Source organism: Amphibalanus amphitrite, unplaced genomic scaffold (genome assembly GCF_019059575.1).
Source record: "Amphibalanus amphitrite isolate SeventyFive unplaced genomic scaffold, NRLGWU_Aamphi_draft 000156F_arrow, whole genome shotgun sequence".
Classification (NCBI taxonomy): Eukaryota; Metazoa; Arthropoda; class Thecostraca; order Balanomorpha; family Balanidae; genus Amphibalanus; species Amphibalanus amphitrite.
In genome coordinates, this window is record NW_024881651.1 from 188,473 (window position 1) to 209,585 (window position 21,113).

Genomic DNA, 21,113 nt, shown 5'->3' on the forward strand with positions numbered 1-21,113 from the left:
AGCTCGATGCTCCATTTAAGCCGCACGAAAAGCCAGCAAAAGGGTGGCAGCGGATTAGAGCAACCGTCGACACAGAGTGGATATGCGAGACAAGAACGTGACTCACGAGGGCAGGGTGAAGACGGCTTTGCCTTATATGGAGCAGAAGAATGCCAGGCTTGCTGACAGACGAGATTTGGATGACGTCATCGAATGCAAGAAGTTGTGAGGTCATGATACTCGCTACTACTTATTGATAATGTATGCGAGAAACGAGCCACGATAAATCACATAACTGCTTTGAGACCTGCGCATGGGATATGTGAACGAAAGGGCCGCCAAATATAGGCACGATCTTTTCATGGTTCATGTTTCATGCCGACCACAAAAAAAAACGGCTAGATCCATCATAAGTTGTTAATGTCATTCGACCAAAATACCAGTTTCCTATGATTCTAACATTATCAAACATCTGCAAGAATTGATCTTCCAGTATTTAGGGGGAGTGAGGAAGGTAAAACGTATATGATAAACGGACATAACTCGACACAACTCTGACGATACTATTAAAGCTTCGTGAGCTACAACAAAATGTCAATGCTGTTATAGCAAGGTTACTGAAAGAAGGCTTAACAGTTAGCTAACACTACACTAGGCCTGGTAAATAGCTATAGTTATATCGGCATTTATTATAGTCAAACTATAGAAAATGCAGTTAGCTTAGAAACGAAGAGAAATATATGGGACCAATAAATGAAACATTTATCAACCCAAGTGTGCTGCTTCGGTCATGGTGTATCACGTGCAACATCGAACACCGGCGAATTGGAATTAAGCAAAAAAGAGATTAGGTAAGTGACAGCAGGTGGTCACTGGTCACATATCAATGGAACCTTGTAATTACGTTTTTAAGAGCCGAAAGATCATCTCCCACCTTTAAAAGCCTCCATGATCCGCAGTTAGTTCACATGATCACGACTCGTTCTATCCGCTCTGTCCACCACTTCATGCACACACAGCCAGCACACCTCTCGGTAGAAGCATGCGACCCTCTCTCCAGCTGAAGCCACAACTGACTGGAGCTCTGGAGCGCCCGGCACCCGGCGCCGGCGACGGAGTACTAGTCCAGACCGCACCGATAGTCGAGCCGGTGCGGACCGTGCCGATAGTCGCCAGGTGGGCTCGGGTCTGATGGGTATGTGACACTTTCTGATTAATGTGGATGAAAATTAAGATCATTTTAGGCATCACTGAGAGCAACATAACAGGAAAAATGTTTAGAGGCCTTGCAGCGTGTGGTAGCAAACCCTGACGCCTTGAAATGTTCGTCATACCACTGTAGTCTGGCGCACCAGGTAGCGTCGGTCAGACCGGTACTAACCACGAGCCCGACCGATCCGCCTGCTGGTTACTGATCCTGTTCCTTTCATTGCTTGGCTCGGTGCCAACAGAGCAACAGATGGTGATAGCCCATGTTATGCAGCAGACGCAATATCACCTCAGTCTCAATGGCCTCCATCTGCTAATGAGAGCCAAACCAACCCGTCCAAAGACATGCTCAGCGTCTCAGAGAGAAGGAATCTGCGGCATGGATGCGATCTGTGACGCTATATTGGTCATATACGGTCATGGGCGCGGGCCGAGAGACGTATCCTGGAAGCCGCGCGCGCTCGTAAGCGGGCGGGCAGCCGCGCGCTGGGGAGACGGAGACTGCACGTCCGCAGTGGGCACTAGCACCGGGCTCGCTTCTGACCGACAGGGCCCGATAAGCACAGTGGGCAGTGGCTTTCTGTTATCGGGGGAGAGGGAGAGGGCCGGGTGGGAAAGGTGGCACGTGTACAGTTCACACGCAGTGACGATGATTACATAATGGAAAATTTGTGTGGTTAACTATATTTTGAATGTCTTCATGTAGGTAATATTCGAATGTCGTGAATGATAAAATACCTAACCCACAATAGATGTGCAATATTTAATTCACATAACAATGTTTATTAAATATGAACGCGTAAAACACACAATCAAAACAATAAAATGGTTACGCATGTGTATAAACTCATCAAGGTTTCGCGAGAGATGTATCGGCTCTTCTCCGCCTCCGTCTCATCTTCGTTTCCTCTTGTCTCTTTTCTCTCCATTCTCTGCCATCCCGCGAGTGCCAGAAGACGTCGCTACCTGACGTGACATCCCTCTCACGGCGCGTACGTGAAGACGTAGACCTTGCCGACGGTGTAGCCGGCCGTGATGAGCTCCGTGTAGCCATCGCCATCGATATCGTCAGCGGTGACCTGACCGGCAGTGGTGCCTCCCGTCTCCACTAGGGTCTGACGGGCGTACGTCCAGTCGGACGGGTCCTGGCTGACCGGCTGGAGGATGTACTGGTTGCCATCGTCGTCACCCGAGAGGAGAATCAGCGGCTTATTGCCGGCGTCGCGCGCGGCATCGCTCGGGTGGAAGATGATGGCGCTACCGGGGCTCATCGTCTCGCCGAACAGCATCGAGTTGGGGTGGAAGTTGGTGTCGAGGGTGGTGCGCTCCCAATCTCCGTTGATGAAGTCGTCGGGGATGGTCCACTTGTAGAGGGAGCCGTTCTTGTTGGGCAGGTCGAAGCAGGAGGCCCAAACCTCCGGGACGCCGTCTCCGTTGAGGTCGTCGTAGAACACGTCGAACACCTGTCCGGTGGTGTCGTCGACGATGCGGCTCTGCACGTTCTCCGGGTTGGACCAGTCTCCGTCCTCGGTCCAGTAGACGGTCAGACGCTCGTTCCAGAACTCTCCTCCGAGGAGGACGTCGTACGTCTTACCTCCCGAGGGCAGCTTCAGCCAGCGGAAGCCGACGTCCGGACCGTCAGCGATCACCTCCACCTGGTGCCAGCGGCCGGAGTCGGCCGGGTTGACGCCATCGTTGGTCATGTAGGCGAAACTCTTAGTGATGTGTCCAGTGATCGAGTTCTGATGGAAGCGAGCCGTGCTCAGGTCCAGGTCGCCATCTCCATCCATATCGTGCCAAAGAGCGCGGTGATACGCCCAGTCCTTGGTGTCCAGTGTGGTGAGCAGGTACGGGCCCGCTGGCGGCTCAACCTCCGTGTTGAACACCTGCAGCTTTCCGTGAGTCTTGAAAGGCACCAGGAAGCCGGAGGTCACGGTGACGCCCTCGAAGCCGACCGCCTCCGGGGGAGTGTAGCAGATGTCGTTGGTCCAGTCGGCGTGGTGGTCCAACACCTGATCAGCCGAGCGGGGAAGGTCAGGTGGAACCGAGACTCAGGAAGCGGTGTGTGGATGGTTGTGTGGTTTGAAATGATCAGCGGTATGCTTGAGTAGACTCGCTCGGTCACGATAGTCGTGAGAAATGGTTACGGTTCATTTGCTTTATAGGATGAGCCGCTACACACTTGGGACTTCCATAAAATGACATTTTAAAAACTTGATTATGTGGGAACTGGAAACTTTTATTTAGTAAACAAACCAAATAAAAAAATCAAGTGTTCTTGGAGAAGCAAACGTGCCGTAAAGCTAGAAAGCCAGCCGACAACAGTTATTACTGCTGGGTAAAATACACCGCTTATGAAGCTAGCTGATGACTCTACATATGCCCCGATTCCAAGGAGCTGAACCAAACTCTTGAAAATGAGACCAATACGACCACTGCTTCTACCTCCAAGCATCCACCTACCTTCATGTCCCACTCGGCGACGGGGGCCATCTGCCTGCCGGGCGCGCGCAGGTAGTACACCTTATCATCACCGATGATATTTCCGGGGTTGAAGCTGCTAACATACAGCGTCTTCCTCGCTACATCATCTCCCTCTCCCCTCTGAGCGGTGTACACCTCAACAAAGGCAGCGTTGGCCAGCTTCAGCTCGCCCAGCAGACGTGGGGGGTCAACCAGCAGGCCGCTGGCCCCCAGAACGGTCAGCGCGCAGGTCAGCGCCCAGGTCAGGACGCGAGGTGCCATGGTGAGAGAGTGAGACGCGGTGGGGGCTGGGCTGTGCTTAAAACCGGCACTATCAGAGACAGACAGCTGGCCGGCTCACACGCAGGTGGTGTGATGCTGGCTTTTACAGTAGATAAGGTTTATGTAATAATAATGTGCATTGTACATGCGGCCTTGGTATGATTCCACTGATGTTCTGCTGGTCATCGGACCTACAAGTTCATGTCATTGCTAAAAATATAACCGTTGACGACAACATATGTGCATTGTGCATGTGCAAAGCGAAGGCTGGTCGAGTGGTAGCAAGGGCGAAAACCAATACCAGTCACATTAATCCACAATACTGGCACTAAAAATGAAAGCTGCAGAATTATTCGCCGGCTTATATCAGTGGGGGAAACTGTGGTCAAATCTTCTATTTTTGGAAGCCTTCCATTTTTGGAAGGACCTTCCATAAATGGGTATGCATTTTCCAAAAATGGAAGGCTTCCAAAATTGGAAGGTCTAATCTCAGTGTTCCCAACTGTGATTCACATTCTTTGATTTAAGTTACGGCCTTTTTAAATGTGTAACATTAATAGTTGATTTTGCCATTTATGATCATTGATATAAGGAGAAGCAGCAGTGCTAGTGTTGGTAATACAGGCATGCTATGTCAATGTACATAGTGATATAATAGCATGGTGTCCTGGCGCACTGCTCTCTTTTTCTACTTCTAGAGGACACATAGAAATTCAGAAGAGAAAACAGCTGGTCAATAACCAACCAGGAGGAACACAGCTATAGCCCTGACAAAAAATGGTTTAAATTAAACTAACTATTCCTCATATAAATTGAAGATTCATGCTCCTTCGATAGAAAGTAACACGAAAAACGGCGCAGCAACGCCTATTTAATTCGTCTCATATTCCGGAAAAAACATTGAAAAATGACGAGACCTCCACCCAAATGTTTGGCAAAAGCCTTAAAAAATTGAAATCAACCACACAATATGCTAATAAATGCAGAAAACGGCAACAAATACAAGTTTTACTCGCCACTACACTCCCGAAACCGCCGCACTCTGTCCAGACAATTCCGCACTGTAAATAAAGTCGGCGGTATCGAACAAGCATGGCCCGTCACTAAAGTACTTTTAAGGATATTTACTTTTCGTTTTTGATGCTTTTTGCTTACAAAATGTTTGATAAAGTCTTATAAAACCATCGTTTGTCGGTAAATTTTTGTCAATTTTCCACGACTCATTACTTTAAAAAATTACCTAAAATACATCCACGCTAGGATTTAGGCATCCACGCTAGATTATGGACACTTCACTATGGCGAATAGAAAGCGACCAGGGGCGATAGTCGCATTTGCCTCATGTTCGGCGGAAATCGGTAAGTTCCAACATATGCGCAACATTTTCTATATTTGGGTACGATGACGTCGTCAGCGTACCCATTTTTGGAAGGTGCGTACCCATATATAGAAAATCCTTCCAAAAATGGAAGGCTTTCTAAAAATGGAAGATTTGACCACAGTTTCCCCGACTGATATACCGTATAAATTGTACTTCGTATAAATAAACAACGAATATAAAGGAAACGTATTGTCTTCAAAATGTCACAACTCATTTTTAAACTAAAATTTAACATTGTATACAATGTTTTTGTTTGCATGTGTCTCGATAAACAACGTTCAATGCTATAAGTAGTTTCAAAAATACAGCTGCTACGACATACATCATTTTCAATGCTCAAAATACCCATCCCCTCATACCCATCCACTCATTACTTTAACCCTCGCGGGCCCGGGGGGGGGGGCGTTTTTCGCCCCCCCTGGCGAATATTTGCGATAGCTCCCGAACGCTTAGGGATAGGAAGGCGAAACTTTCAGTACCTTTTCTCCCATCAATTTGACATCTTCTGAAGTAAAAAATTTGGACCTAGCCCCCTGGATGACGTCACAAGGTCCATTTTTCTAGACCCCTGCACGGCAAACTTCGGCGTCACAGACGCAAACTTCAAATAGCTGCTAAAAATAGAGTTTTAGAGATAAAGACAAATTACGAGCACGGCTGTGTAGCGTTTGACCTAGAGAAAAATAGAAAAATAGTTTTGGTGACCTGAGGTCAGAGGTCAGGTCAACGACCCCGAAATGTGGTTTTAGTTTTTCGCAAATAACTTCGACAAAAATGGTCCTAGAGCTACGGCAGTGGTACCATCGCATTCGCCTTGTCAAGCCGCGTCGAATGATATATATTTTGTTCGGAAAAGGTCAAATTTTATGTTGACCTCATGTGACCTCGAATGACCTCTGGTTGACCTTGACACATGAAAGGTCGTTTATGAAGGATTTGTACCCGCTGATCACGAATCTGGCATCTATTTTCCTCTAAGCCTTCATTTAGAGCTTCCGGATTGCACAATTGTCTTATTTATTATTACTAACTTGAATCAGTGAAATAGCCTCTAGCAGGGATACTCTTCTGTGACCTTGACCTTTGAGCAGCCTTGTATCGTAAGATGAACCACAAATAGGGAACTGATCAGCCTCAAAACATTTCAAAACATCTTGGAAGTTAGCACGCAAGATATGCGAAAAAGTGCCAAGTTAAAGGTCAATTTTGAGCGTGACCTTGACCTTGACCTTTCACTTTGAGCACATTTTCAGAATCCTGAGATTCTCTTCTTTCGTTTGACAGCCAATTTTGCCGGTTTGATGCAGCCTGCCGTCCTCTAGAAGGATTACTTTGAGATCACTACACATGTGGCGGTTTTTGCCTTTGACCTTGACCTCTGACCTTGAAAATTGACCTGAGGTCAAAAATTTTAGGTGCATTAGAATCGTCTCGTAAGGACCTTTCGTTTGGTATCGCTTTTGTTTCCGTAGCTCCCTTATTTACGGAGTTAGACAGGGGGGGCGAAAAACGCCCCCCCCCGGGCTGCGGTGGTTGGGATTACCCCCCGGGCCCGGCCGGGTTAAGTCACCTGTAGTATTTTTTAGGTTGGAGGTCAACAACAGCCGGGTTACCGGGATTTAAGTGGAGCGAAGACCTCGGTATTTATACCGAGGTTTATGTAGGTATGCATAGGTCGGTATATGCCTACCTATAGAGATACCTGCGTGGAAAAATATCCAGGGTGCCTGTAAATATCGATTTCCAATGAGTTTACGACAGATCTTATTCCGTGACGAGATATCAACGATATAGTAGTTAGTCCTCTCTTTGACAGGTATTTATAGCGGTGTGCGAAAGTTTTATTTTCCACCAAACAAAAGCAACAAACCGAACTAATGTCACGCACGATAAAGGTGAGCTAAATAGCTCCGGCTGTAATTAGCCCCGAGCAGAGATCGAGGTCATCTGGCGGGATGTAATGCGCGTGCCGCTCTTCCCCAGCGTCATCACGCAGAATTGCCGCCGCTTTCGCCCGCTTAAAATACCGTCGCCGCTGCGGTCTGGCGCCTGCGGTATCGCGCGCGCAACCGCGCCGCTCAGCCTGGGACCGCTGCGGTGGCAGGCGCCGAAATGACGCGCGCAATGCGGCCGGCCGCACGGAGCGAGATACGACCGCGCCCCATGCGCGTGAGAATGACCGGCTGCCGCAGCGCGGCCGTCCACACCCACCGGATACCGACGGCGGCCTCCCAGAGCGGGGCGCGAGCTCGGTAGGAGTTCTGAACACTCCTCCCGAGATTTCGAACTGTCAAGCTTCCCCACTATTCCCTAATGACCGCAGCGAAGATGACTGATCCCGGAAACTCACATTCGACCCTAATGTTAACCTCTGACGACATTTAAAGGGCGCCAGCAATACTGCGCACTGGGGCTGGTAAACCTTTGAACCTTCGTCCCCCAAGCAGCTCTAATTTCTCACACAGCCCCGATATGTTCTTGAACATACCCCGAAATTATTTCGAGGCGATCCCAGCCGTTTTGAGGCGCCACCGCCGACAACATTTGAAGCCTGAAGGGTGCTGGCAACTACTTCGCACAACGGTTGGCAATTCTTCGAACCATTATGCTTAGCCTCGTCGAGCAGCTTTGATTTCTCACCCAGCCCCGATGTCTTCGTGCACCTATCCTCGTAACGATCTGAGACGATCCCAGCCGTTTTGAGGCATCACCGCCGACGCATCAGTCGGTCTCTCAGACCTTGACACTGCGGAACAGCGAGCGAGCTACCGGCGGCCGGAAGCTTCTTTTGATGTAAAGAAACCGCCACCGTCACGGTAGCTACCGTGACGGTCACACTCCTCCCCTCCCTCCCCTCAGAGACGTGGCGACGGCTACCGTCAGCTTGCGTCAGCAAAAGCAGCGCAGCTGCGACGACCGCATGAGGTTTGTGATGTGGTGTGACAACTGACACACAGGTCATGGCCCGCTGACATTGGCTGAATACTGAATAGCCAAGGGTCAACGGCACGTAAAAAGAGAAACGAGAAAAATACGTAGAAAACTGTGAAATATTTTAGTATGTGAGAAAATTGTGTCACGACTCACGAGCCATGCCTTTGTCAAATATAAATGTCAGAAATGTGACTCATCCCATTCCAGATAGGTACTCTTGGGGCTCATTTTTTAAGCTAGGACGCTTTGAAGTGTCGTACTGATAGGAATGAGAGTAGGCAAGACTGTGAATCTAAGGAAAAGCTTATTCGAAAAATCATAAACGAAGGCAAGCAATGCAATTAGCACTGTCAGCAAGAATATGCTAAGAGTGCCACAACAGCTTGCATGCATCGCAACCGATGCACCAAAACAGCTGCACCTTATTTGAGCGCGCATGATCTATTTTTGGCATCGGTTTCACCGAGCAGTCATCACGTAAGCCCGTCAGCCACGGGCCCGAGTGGAGCCCACCTCACCACCAGTCGACCCAGATTCCAGCTACTGTTCCTGACATTGACCGGCAGGTCAAATGGCGCAGCACCCTCCGCCAGGAAGCGCTCCCCGACCGCCTAATTGTGAGAATCCGGCAGCGACGAGGCAGGGCTACGTTTCACTAGCGCAGACTGACCCACAGACGCACGCGCATAATCAAGTGCTAGTTGACTGGGGCAAGTGAAAACGTGATTTAATTAAGGGTCAGGCTAGAAAGGGAATGTTGATGAGTTGAATGTGCGTGGTTATGGAATGACTGTTATTTGTTACCATGAATGGGTCGCTAGCAAAAATGAATTGTTGAAAATTGCAATAATCTGCAGAATGAGTAATAAGAAACAATGGACGCTCAGAAAGAAATGGGCAGTAGCCAGTAGGTAAGCAGCAGCCGTCCCAACTCCCAATCAATAGACGCGGCTTCGGGCTTACAGGCATCGTGATTCGTGACCGCCGTTACCTGGCAGGCTGACATTCGGCCCGCTCGCTGTGACACAGCCGTTCTCCCGGCAAGTAACACTCACATGTGTTTGTGGCAGACAGCACAGACCCAGTCGCGGCCATTCTCGGTGTATTCGCGGCAGTTCTTGCAGACCCGCATGCGGCACGCGCGACAGGGTGCGCCTCTGTTGATGATACGCCCCAGCTCGGTGCGGCAGCGGGCGCATGTTCGACTGCTCTCCAGGCCGACACGCAGCGCGCCCTTGCGGCGCAACTGCTGAAGCTCAGCTTTCAGCCGGCTGGAAAAGATGTCAGCACGTTAGCGGGTCGGTCGGCAGCGGACAACGGGCGAGTGCACTTGCAGGTTAGGGAGGCACTAGGGAGGCACGTCGCTGAGACTGAGAAGATGCAAAACGGTTAGACGGCGGGATGGGTGGCTGCAGGGGCCGTTAGCGTCATTAGGGTTCCGGCAGTGAGCAGTGGTGAGGTAATGAGTACACCTGCATCTTAGAGCCGCAGGCAATGGCACCGCTATATGACCTGTGAATGCATTCAGGTGCACAGCCGCCACAGCAAGAACGAGCGGTTTGTGCACGTGAGGGGTACATACCTACCCATGTGTTAAAAAAAGTATAATTGGCTGAAAACTGCTATCGCGATAGTATACGCCTTGGTCCGGAAAATGTGTAGGTACCAGAGGCAGACTCCTACATACTCAGTCGTTTAAAATTGTTAACGTCCTAAAAAATATTCATCACCTGCTAATTTTCACCCATTTCACGCCTGGCAATTGCCGATACGGCGATGTCATTAGGATGATACAGGATAAACTATACATTCTGTAATAGTGTATTCTGTCACCATTGTATATCGAGCTCAGACGTTCGTTTTTCAGCTGTTTACGAACGGAAGTGCTGTTTTATCCTTTTAATTTTTATCACACGAACCAAATTCACTTGACCTCAAGTTTGCCTCCGAGGCCCGGGCATGAAGCCGACTGTTTGTTTTATCTGACGATGAGAAGCTGAGAAGCTATATGACACATCCTTGCGAAACTTCTTTTTGTTGTGATTTTCCCAACGTCAAAGTCAACAAATCATTGCGCGGCAGCGTAAACAAGACCTCTCAGATAAGAAATGTGAAAGGCTGGGGGAACATCATCACTCAGGCTGTGTCACTGTACAAGCTGGCTGATAGGACTCGTAGAAGTCTTGCAAGCATGAGTTACAATCACATCAGTGCTGTTTTCAAATTAAGTGCCCACCAACGGTTATCTGCATGAGCCAGCTGAGAAATAATAAACAGGGGCGACAATTATCACGCTTTCACTTCGTGATTGCACCATCCTGCTCCTCTATTTAAAAAGTGAGATAAGGAGTGTTCAAGCAACCCAAATCATTAAATCCAGACCGTTTATGCATTGCACAAGCACTAAATGTAGCACAAGGATCGCTGATCGGGCGGTTTCCTGGTTAGATTACCATCTTAGTGCAGTGAGCCCGTTGTGAACAATGAAGGACTTGAGACTGCAAATTTAAAGGACAATCATAAAGTTAATTATGCACGGAAGCTGAAAAACATCCTCAGGTGTCAAAGGTAAAGTGTCAATGATACATGGTCAATGGTCAGATCATTCCATGATCAACGGTCAGAGTATCAGTGGTCCACTCCATGTGGTCATTCATTTATCATCAAAACACTTCTGGCAACAGGTCATGGACGCTCCCGTGGCGATCGGCGGAACTAAGCACGCTGTGGGAAGATCGCACGGTCAATTTGACAGGGACATTACTTACCGCAATGCCACACAAATCAGCCGGACAGCATGGTACACATTACCCAGGCGTCAAGACGGTAGCTGCAAATCCAGAGGCTGTTTTTTTTAATGATTGTATTTATTATCTATCTTAAGTGAAACCAATACCATACTTCATATTCAGCCTTCAGAGCAAGCCAACCACTTTTCGGGCACCCTAGAAGTTCAAACCTATTTGGTTTCTTTCCGGTCGGAGACAGGTTGCCACAACTCCCCTAAACCTATATTTTCCAGCACTGAATTGTTGCCTAGCTGGCAGGGGGCCGACCAGTAATTTGCCGTTGAATGGTTTTCAACAGTGGTCAGTTCTAACCATGGGAACTCTCCAGTCTAGTTTCCGAGTGGGGTTGCGCAATTCGGTCATGAGTTGAACTGAGGTCCCAATTGACCTCGGGCTCTGAGTATACTCAGAGCCCGAGGCCAATTGGGACCTCAGTTCTATATAGTAAATGTAGTCGACCGCAGGCCAGCGTCTGTGAATTCAGCCACCCTCTCTCCCTCTCTCTCTCTCCCTCTCTCTCTCTCTCTCTCTCTCTCTCTCTCTCTCTTTCTCTCTCTCTCTCCCGACCTCTCTCCTCAAACTGTGACTGGTACCATGGGGAGAGGAAGCGAGAGGGCGATGGTAAAGAGCAGCCAATAGACTCGAACACAGAACCTCGGGCGCCAGTCGTGTCTGGCCGGGGGCAGGAGACCGTGGGGGTCACAGGTCGTGATGGATGCACATTGTTGTTTTCCGCCTCCACAACAGACTTATCGGTCCATCAGAGACAGGGGCAGACAGACGGGGACGGGGAAGAGGACGGGGGTGGAAGGCAGGCAGGCGCCAGCGGAGGCAGAGAGGAACTTGAGAGGAAAAGCTGAACTTTGAGCCGCAGTGACCAAGGGAAAATATCGCCGAGTTCACAAGTAAAAAGGATCCGACAGGCAACATACAAATACCTACCTAAGCGACAGATTTTAAACGGTTCCATAAACTTGACTGTCTTCATAAGCCATGCGTGGAACAGCCAATCAAGTCTTCAACTGAGTGTGTGTGCGCTTCTGCTGCGGTAAGCTCAAGGTATAACTCCAGGTAAAGGACACTAAGATCCACCTACTTCAATACACCTCCATTCCTGGTTTATACACCATCTTTCGAACATCTCTCGCCACCGGCGGTCATTAGGAGTCGTCGGGCAAACGCCGGCCTCAGGAGACCCAGGAATGAGGAATAAGGAATGAGAAGCGTAATACCATTTCAGGAATGACGACCGAGATCGGATCAGTTCCATTTGAATCTTCCGAGACGTGACTCGACTGATGATGAGGCTCGTGTCTGATGGTGTGACCTGACCACAGGGTCACTATACTGGCGGGAGGGTACAAATCAGACAATTCTGACCAGTGACCACACGCGAGGGCGGCATTGGCGGACTTGGCAGAGGGTCTCCCATACCAATAAGAGTTGGAGCCACCGTACCAAAAGAGAAGAGACCATTACTGATAACCCACCAGTGACCAGGTCTGACCACACACGGCGGCGGAAAACTTGGTGACAGCTAGGAGCATCCACACGTGAACAGACAGGAGCCAGACTCTGCAGTCTGCATTACGTACCAAATGAAGCTCTCCAGACCATGCGCCAACCACTGAACACGTCAGCATAAGCTAGCCCATACACGGCATGGTTATGTTACCGTAGCTCAGAACAGCGCTGAGCGGGTTCTAAACCATGACACGGACCCGGACCTTGTGGACAGGGTATCGGGGTGTGGTGAGCGATTAACTTTATCGCGTCTAACGATCAATCTGAAATTACAATAATGAGAAAACACCAAACCGGGCGAATGACGATTATCCAGCGCGAATTCAACAGGTCAGGAGACAGGAATAAATACAGATGCATTATATCTTAAAAGCATTAAAAGCAGGCTGCATGTTTTAAGCATTGATACAGTGAATCAACTTTTTCATAGTTAACCCCTCGCCCGGGCCTGCTTCTGCATGCCCAGCATGCCCAGCAAATTGGGAGCTCAGGTCATCAAGCCTGACCTGACCGTTATACGTGCTCTATGTTTGTGCTTCCCCACGCGTCAACTGGTAACTCACCTCTGAACTACTCCCCTCTATTCCTACTTCCTCTCTTCTCTGAGTTATCTCAGACAAAGTCACGGTGAAGCTATGAATAAACCATGTCGTGGTGAGAGCCCTCCTGGCGTGGCACCCCAGGTCGTTTCAGTGAGGCGCAAACACCAACAGTTGGGTACAGCCCACACCCCGTGGCCCAGTTGGCCACGCATAGGGCCACGCATATTCTGACTCTTGGCACATAAGATTCATGAGGCATGGTCTAACTGAAGGCAGACAGAACTGACCTCTTACACGGCCCTGAGTCAAATCAATGCCTGATGGCGTCTAATGCGAAACTTTCCCTGATCCAGCTTCACTGGTTGCTCGGCTACCACTGACACAGAAAATAGAGCTCCTCCGGCATCTCCAGCACCAAACAAGGCACGTGTTCCGAGAGCTAACCGCCTTCGAAGGACGCCGTGAGGTGTGTACTAAACATAACTTGACTCAGGTCAGTGAACGGAAGGAGGGCAAGTCCTTGGAGACCCACGGTTCAGTGGCAAAGACACACCCTCGCTGTTGACACCGACAGTCTCGGAAGACTTGGAACAGCGCCGACACTGTTCTCGCGATCATTTTCACACAGCCGCCTGATCCAAATCCATGTGGACACACTCTCAAGAAGGGAGTCTCCCGTGGCTCTCTTCACCACGCGGAAGCCCCACGCCCAGCCGCCTCAACGAACTCCGACACTCAAGACGACTTCTCAACACTGGAGGAATTCAAAACTCTTCGGGATCACCGACCGGTCGGAGTGGCTGAACAAACGGGCGGCGTCCCACAGACTCCATCGGACACCCCACGCGAGCAGAGCGCGACCAGTGACCGGCAGATCCTCGCGACTGCATACTGCATACCGATCCGGTATGCAGATTGCGTTCGTCTCCGAACGGTTTAGCGTTGCGCCGGCTGGGCAAGTCGTCGGCTTCCCGCGGCGATCGTCTCATCCGCACCGCAACACGCCGCGGTGGCCGAGGGTGTATTTTAGCCGAGCTTCATTCTGATCCGCTTGAGGCAACATTGAGCCGCGCGTGGCCCAGCCGGGCTCACCGGGACTAAATGAGCAGGTCGCTCACGCTCAGCCGCTATACACGTGCAGCGAACAGCGGGCGAGCGACGAGCAGCATACAGCGTGAGGTGGGCAGTGGCCGGCAACGATAGACCGAAGCGGCCCGTTCCACGCGATTGAACACCAAGTTCATGCAGCTGCAGCTGGACGATCCGTGTGCCATGCACGACCTCTTCGGTCACCAACGGTCACCTGCATGCCAACCGGAGTGGTCACAGGTCACTCAGCGGTTTCCAGGTCACTTATCTTTGCCGGTGGTCACAAACAAGTCATTCTATCCGGCCAGTGGTCAGCTTCCCATCCAGCTCCTGGGCACCCGCGCAGTGGGGTGCCGGACAGGCCATGGCAGCCGCGGCGCCGACCAGTCGCGTTTTTTGCCAGGGTCGCGTCCTACCCTGCCAGTAGTTAGTGCGGTCCCCGCAGCAGCCGGCGGACGGGTGAGACCAGCGACGGAATGGACGGTGGCAGGGAGGGCCGGGTCGGTCGCTCCGGCCTCCACCCCACCGGTCCAACGGTGCAGGAATGCAGCCGGCTGGCCGGCGGCGGTCGTCCGGCCCGCCCGGGGCCGGCGGCACGCACTGGAAGGCTGGGTGTCGAACGCAACCGCAAAAACGGTCACCCCGGGGCAGTCGGATGGTCGGTGCGGCGGCGTCGGGGCAGCCCGAGAGCTGTCGTAATATGGGTCAACACCGGTGGCGCGCCGCAGTGTGTATGTGAATCTATCGCAATCAAAACACAGCGCTTTTACCTCGCCGCTGGGTTTTGTGTTGCTGTCGAGCTGTCGACAGGTGACTGGTGCGAACGGTGTCACGGGCTAATTCGCGCGGCCGTGTGATGACGCCATCAGTTGTCAGGTGGGGAGAGGAAGCCCCACAGAGGCGGCGACCACGACGCAAGTGGCGATCAGATCCGGTGTCGGATACCGCCGGTGGCTGGGACGTTGGATCAAATTTCCGAACGACGCAGTATACCAGCCGCTAATTCTGCCAAATCGCCCTGCCCACGCATTTGACCTGCCCCGCCTGGCTGGGCCTTGCCCGAGCGTGGCCGTTCGGCCAAATTTCCATACCTCCCGGTCGCCGAGCGGTCGGCAGGTGGGCCGGGCGACCCGGTGTAGGTATTTCAGGACCGCTCTGGTGTAACCGCCCAGGCCGCCTGCGGACCAGAGGTCACCCTGGGTCGGCCCCTCGGCCTGTCAGCCCGCTACACCCCGCCGGGCGGCCGGCACCGCGGGCGGACAGACCCATCACTCGGCTGTCAGACCCGACGACAGTGAGGTCCTCCGTTCTCCCAGCCTCCCCACCCACCCATCATCACTCAGAACTCACAGCCATCAGCTCGCAGCTCGCTGGCGAATCACGACTGCGTTCATCACTGACCTGAGGCCCAGCGTGCACGTGCCATATGTCTCCCGCAGCGCACGTGCAGCCCAGCTCAGGGTGAGCTCTCTGGGTGGTCAGTGGTCACCGACCGGGTCAGACGAGGCTAGACTGCAGCCGCTGGGGTCAGATGAGGTCGCCCGACCGCTTAGCCACACACTGATGTGTGCTGTTTAGGTAAAAAGAGTGCGTGTAGATAAAAGTGCTCTCTTTAAAGTTTATTGTGTGCAGACCAGAGTCACGCCACCAGGTGCTCTAGAATTGCGCGGCTCCTGGATATCCGCCATCTGTACCCCTGCGGCCGGCTCTGCGGTCAACTCTGGTCCGATCTGTGGATAAACTCCCCGCACCATCTGACCGCCCCTGGTCCGGGCTGGTCCGACCCTCTCGGTCACGGCGTCCGGCAGCTGCCCGCTGCGGTCGGCGTCCCTGCACGATTGAGCGCCTCCGGCGTCACCGACTAACGGGACTGACGCGGCTGCTGCATCCCTGTGCCTCGGCTGGCGTGGTCGGCCGGCCTGCACCCGACCCGCCCTCCAACGCCGCCGAGCGTCCCAAGAGGCCGGGGCGGTAACCGCCACACCGCCAACCGCCGCCGCCCGCGGCACCGCCCGACCGCTCGGAGCAGCGGATAATTCCGGTCAGCAGTCGACGTAATTCCAGCACTCAACGGTGACCCTCTGCCTCTGCGCGCGCTGTACGTCGTCTCCAGACACGCAAGATCGAAAGACAGATTGCGCCGCCGGGATTTGATGTATCGCAGCGATTCGGGAGGCCCTAGCGGCGTCCGATTAGGCCACATTCCGGACTGGATTCAGATTAATTATCAGGAAGTGATGCGGCCGAACGTCTTGCCGGGCGTGATTGCACAATTTGCTGCAGCCAATGCAGCTGGCGGTGCGCTGAAATCGAGGGCTGCGCGATGTCAGGAGGAGAGAGGCGCCATTTGTTTCATGGTGGTCCTGCACCTCCTTTCAGAATGGTGTAATCAGTCCGGACGTAAATCAGTGAACCCACTCTCCATCGCGCCGCTGCACTGAGCCTATGCCGTGAGCTCAGAGCGCCCGTGCCAGTCATGCCAGGGTGTGTGCGGTGCGAGGCGGCGCGAGCAAGGTCAGACACGCCCCGCTCAGCTGGTGATCAGCTTTTGATCTGATGGGATTCTCATCCGGTTCAACAACACAGCTCATGCGAGTGGAGAGATGAGAGAGCAAGGTTAGCCGTTACAGGAAATTCAAACAGACCGACCAACTTGAACGAAGGGCGCCCTTTGCATGGCATCAACCATAAATTCCAGCTGCTCTCCACTCGGCACTCACGCCATTGTGCAGAGTGCACTCGTTTCATCACGGATGTCCTAATGACCGAGGGTGCTTGGCCACCTGGCGTGGCAGAGATAGAGCCCCATACAGGGTTACATCACATACTTTGAGCAGGCAGGGTACCTTCATATTGCTCTTTCATCAACCAACCACCGAGAGGTATGGTGAAGTCAAAGCTACAAATCAGTATGTGGAATAAAGCCTGGTACAGACACATCTACCCTGCTACGGAACAGTCCTCAAGTTGATGTCAATCGTTTCCTTGCATACCGATTTTGGGAAGCGGTTCTGCAGTCCTCGGTCACTAGGTCGCGTCGCGCGATAAGCTCGATATCCAGCAGATGGACGCTTGCAGACGTCCATTGTTCTCTCCCGATTACGCCTCCCTCCCGCATCAGCTAATAATGTCAGTGCCTCAAATTCAGACGTGTTTGTCCAGCAATGCCCGCTAAACGGACCGCTACGTCAATGTTTCTCGGGCGTACACACGTGTTAAGTGCGTGACGCAATCTATTCAATTCGCTGCGTGAAGTTGTCGGGGCATCGTCTCGATCTGTCTGCGGGCTGTCCTCCGGCCGTGGCAGCCGGCTTCGCTTCAGCGCGTGCGTGTGTGGGTGACCTGAGAAGACGCGAAATGTTCGATGGTGGGAGGCGAGGTCAGATAGCCAGCCTCAGAGAAGATGGCAACGCGGATTGGGAAGGGCTGCGAAGAAATAAAGACACTAACAAGTAACAAGGACATATGAAAGAGAGACTTGTCACCGGAAAGGAAAGAAGTTTTAACTATTCAGCTTGCTTTAATTATAATTTTCCTGTGCTGGCCTACCTATTATGGTTTGACCCCTGTTCTCCTAGAGTTGACCGCTTGATTTCTCTGACTGCCCTCACCTGACTTCTCTCATCACCAGTGATGCAAGCGAAATTAGAAGACAATGGGACGAGATTTTACGACATGGACATACACATATCTCAGTGCCCAGTCACGCACGCATGGTCTCTCGTCAGTATGAGCCGTGAGCTTTCCGACCCAGCAATCACCATCTGACCCGACCTGACCCCTGTTGGAGATCGGACGGCGCCCCTAGTCGGTCACCGGGAGCCCGCTCGGACTGACGTGACCCCGATCAGCTCCGGCGCACCGCTCGACCCGCCGAAGGGCGGCGGTCACCGCTCTCCAGTTATCATTCCCACGGTTAGAGCGGTTGATGGCGTGACCAAAGTGGAGACCGAGATGGCTCCTCAGCAGCGGCACACGGGACGCTCTCACGCGGACCAGACACCGCCAGCTAGCGCAGTGGGTCAGCGGGTGTGTCGTTGCTGAGAGCTGGTGTTCCATCGGAGCCGCCCCGTAGTCTGCGTTTGCTAGCGTCGTTCGTGGGTTTGGGTTTAATAAATCGACCCCACCAGGTAGAGCCCTCAGCCACCGCGCCGAACTGGACCCACGCACAATACTAAACAGACGAATGGGCGGGACATTTCGACCTCCACTGCTAATGCGTCGCAATTACGCAAAGGTGCGCGCCGTGGGCCACGTTTGCCGCGCACCGTGCGCCACGATTGGCACGGGCCTCATCTCGGCGCAGCTCAGCAGGAGAGCTGCCGCGATGGAGAAAGAGGAACAGAGAGGGACGAAGAGGGACAGAGGGACCGGCGCCTGAGTTACGTCAGGACAGCAGGTCGTTCAGCGTCGTTATCCATCAGCGCTCAGTGCCTGTCGACGAGACGATCAGTTCCATTCCAGCCAAGGTCGTCGGCGACGGGTTTGTTTCGAGGCACAGCGGGGAGTATGCGAGAGGAAACTATTCTTGGACGGACGTGAAGCACGAGTGACAAACACGTCAATCGGCGTACAGAAATCTCGGCAGGGAGTCCTTTCTGACAGAGTGGATTGGACGCAGAGATGGACGCTAGAATTGTGCGCCGAGCGGGGTCGAGCCGAGACGTCGAATCAGATAAGTGCAAGTCAAGAGGTGGTGAATCGTCTCATCCATTTATGCACTGCACCTGCAGTGACCAGAGACAGACCGGTGGAATTTCGGACGTTTGCCGATGCCCGCAATCCGTGGTGGATTCAGTGTCACCTCATTCGAGAGAACAATGTGTGGGGATCGTGAGATGAATACGAAATATCGCGGTGTGATGTCACAAGGCGACTTCCAGTTCGTTCGTGGGTCACTGCCCGCGGTCAAATATATGTGTGAATCCCGGAACATGGAAATGAGCCAACGGTTAACCACGCATGGCTGAATGCAGGGAGCTATTTGAACCGTTGCTACTTCGGTTGCTAATGACTTCTAGTCCATCACGAAGAGAAAATTCCCATTTCAGTGACGACCGGAGGCATTCCAGGCGCGAGAGCTGCCTTATCCAGACGGCCTCTATGAGAACTGAATATTCATCGAAGCTCCTTCAATTACCCGGGCGTCAGTCAATCGATTGAGAGGGAGGTACTGACACAAACAACGCTGGGGTGCCTCCAGAATGGGCATACAGGCCAGCCTCCGCAGGGTCTGACGAATGCAGTGAAATTTCACTTGCCACTCCAGTTACAGACAATTCAAGAATTTCCATAAATCTCAGAAACAGAGGCCAAAATAGCATTTACATCCATGCTGACTGTTAGTGAAAAGCTAACGGTGAAAAGCTGAAAAGCTCCGGCCTTGCTGAACAGTGAACAACTGAGCACGAATGTTTCAGTTGAGATCCACTCAGTTCCCGATTGGGACCATGTGAGGGTCGTGTCAGAGTTGCGTCGATGCCTGTCCGGGGTCAGATCGACGGTCACATAGGAGCGATGTCAGGTCATTCCGGGGTCACTGGCGTCTCCAGTGTCGTGCTGCGCCCTGCCGGCCCGCTCCATCGTTTGTACTTCGTGTTTCGGAACCCTCTGACAGCCAGCGATCCATTTATCCGGCCGACGATGAGTTCACGGGTGACCTCTCGCTCACGACTTCCTCACGACTCGATCACGATCAGGTCCCGACACCCCTAGGCCAGTCTCATGGAGCTCATCCGGCTTCTTCACGGGTTAGCAGAGTCTGGTTTGAATATTGACAAGCTGCATAACTGTACTTAGACCGTTCCTTGCCGGTCCCAAATCAGCAGACCACGATTCGTTGCAAAGTGTGTACTGTCTCCGTATACGTTATGCATTATGCAACCGCTGCACGAAAAGGCTTCTCACTCTTGCCGCTTCTCCTTTCCCAGTAACACATTTCATCAGCTGAAAGTTGAACTAATAAACGGTCATAACCGCCCCTGAAATCATCCAGCGCGTCTTCCGTTACTCGGCTGACCATTGTTCACAACAAACAGGACACGGGGCGGGCGAGACAATACACTATCAACTGACGGTCTGAACGGCTCCAGGCCGCTGCAGCTCAGGTACAAAGTGCCATAAGTATCCCGATCCCGGCAGGATGAGTAGCGTCCACGTCCGCGTCACGATTCAGGCCGGAACTGCCCTCCGCAGAGCGGGCACGGAGCTTCTCTAGCGGCCGGCGAGCGCCCGCGGCCCTGACCTGAGCGTGTGAAAACACCACCGGAAAGAGTCGCTTCCGGTAGCGCCGAACCACTGAGGGTTTATAGGTGAGCTTTCAGAAGGGGACATCGCTTGACTCAGGAAACGGGCTGGCTTTGCTGTCCGCTAAATTTTAAGGAGCATATTACAACGTGCCAAATTGTAAATATCGCAATGGGTGCAGAAGTGAACCACTTGAACCCCCAACTTAGAACACCCATTTCAAGCATCGTTTTATTCACACAAACGCTTTTCGTCTATAAACAGCAAATCCATGAACGAGTTGAGCCTATAGCAACCCAATTTTCGATAAATTAAGTCAATGAGCCAGATCAAAATAATTTCAATTAAAATTAACGGTAACAAACCGCAGAGAGTCGATCATTCCGATTGTTTCGAATTGTTAAACGGGCGGTCCTCTTTTTTTATAAATTTAGTCCGAACCTTTTGATAGGAAGGATTCACAAGGACAGAGCCACTGCTAAGCGAAGCTTGTTGCGGTGACCCTGCCCTCTACCCTCCGATCGCGCAATTCCAGTTTTATGGCAGAATTTAGAGTCCAAAGTTTAACGTGCGCACATAGCCGCGCACGGCCGGTCCCCTCACTGACTTCGCCTGGCTACGGCCTGCCATCAACCGCAGCCATACCTGTCAGGAGGCCCATAAATGTCAAGCGCC

General features: G+C 52.1%; 2 protein-coding genes across 2 annotated transcripts in view; both read right to left on the reverse strand.

Annotated features, from left to right (window-relative positions):
• Positions 1 to 21,113, reverse strand: part of LOC122383132 — a 119,941-nt gene that overhangs the window by 87,480 nt on the left and 11,348 nt on the right. Inside the window, exon 2 of the mRNA XM_043369281.1 lies at positions 9,304 to 9,519. Coding sequence (XP_043225216.1) covers positions 9,304 to 9,519 — 216 coding nt within the window. The remainder of the gene's footprint in view (positions 1 to 9,303; positions 9,520 to 21,113) is intronic.
• Positions 1,951 to 3,948, reverse strand: LOC122383152. The gene is made up of 2 exons (XM_043369313.1): positions 3,652 to 3,948; positions 1,951 to 3,200 (listed from the first exon to the last, which is right to left on the reverse strand). The coding sequence occupies exons 1-2, from the start codon at positions 3,931 to 3,933 to the stop codon at positions 2,172 to 2,174; spliced, it is 1,311 nt and encodes a 436-aa protein (XP_043225248.1). The 5' UTR covers positions 3,934 to 3,948; the 3' UTR covers positions 1,951 to 2,171.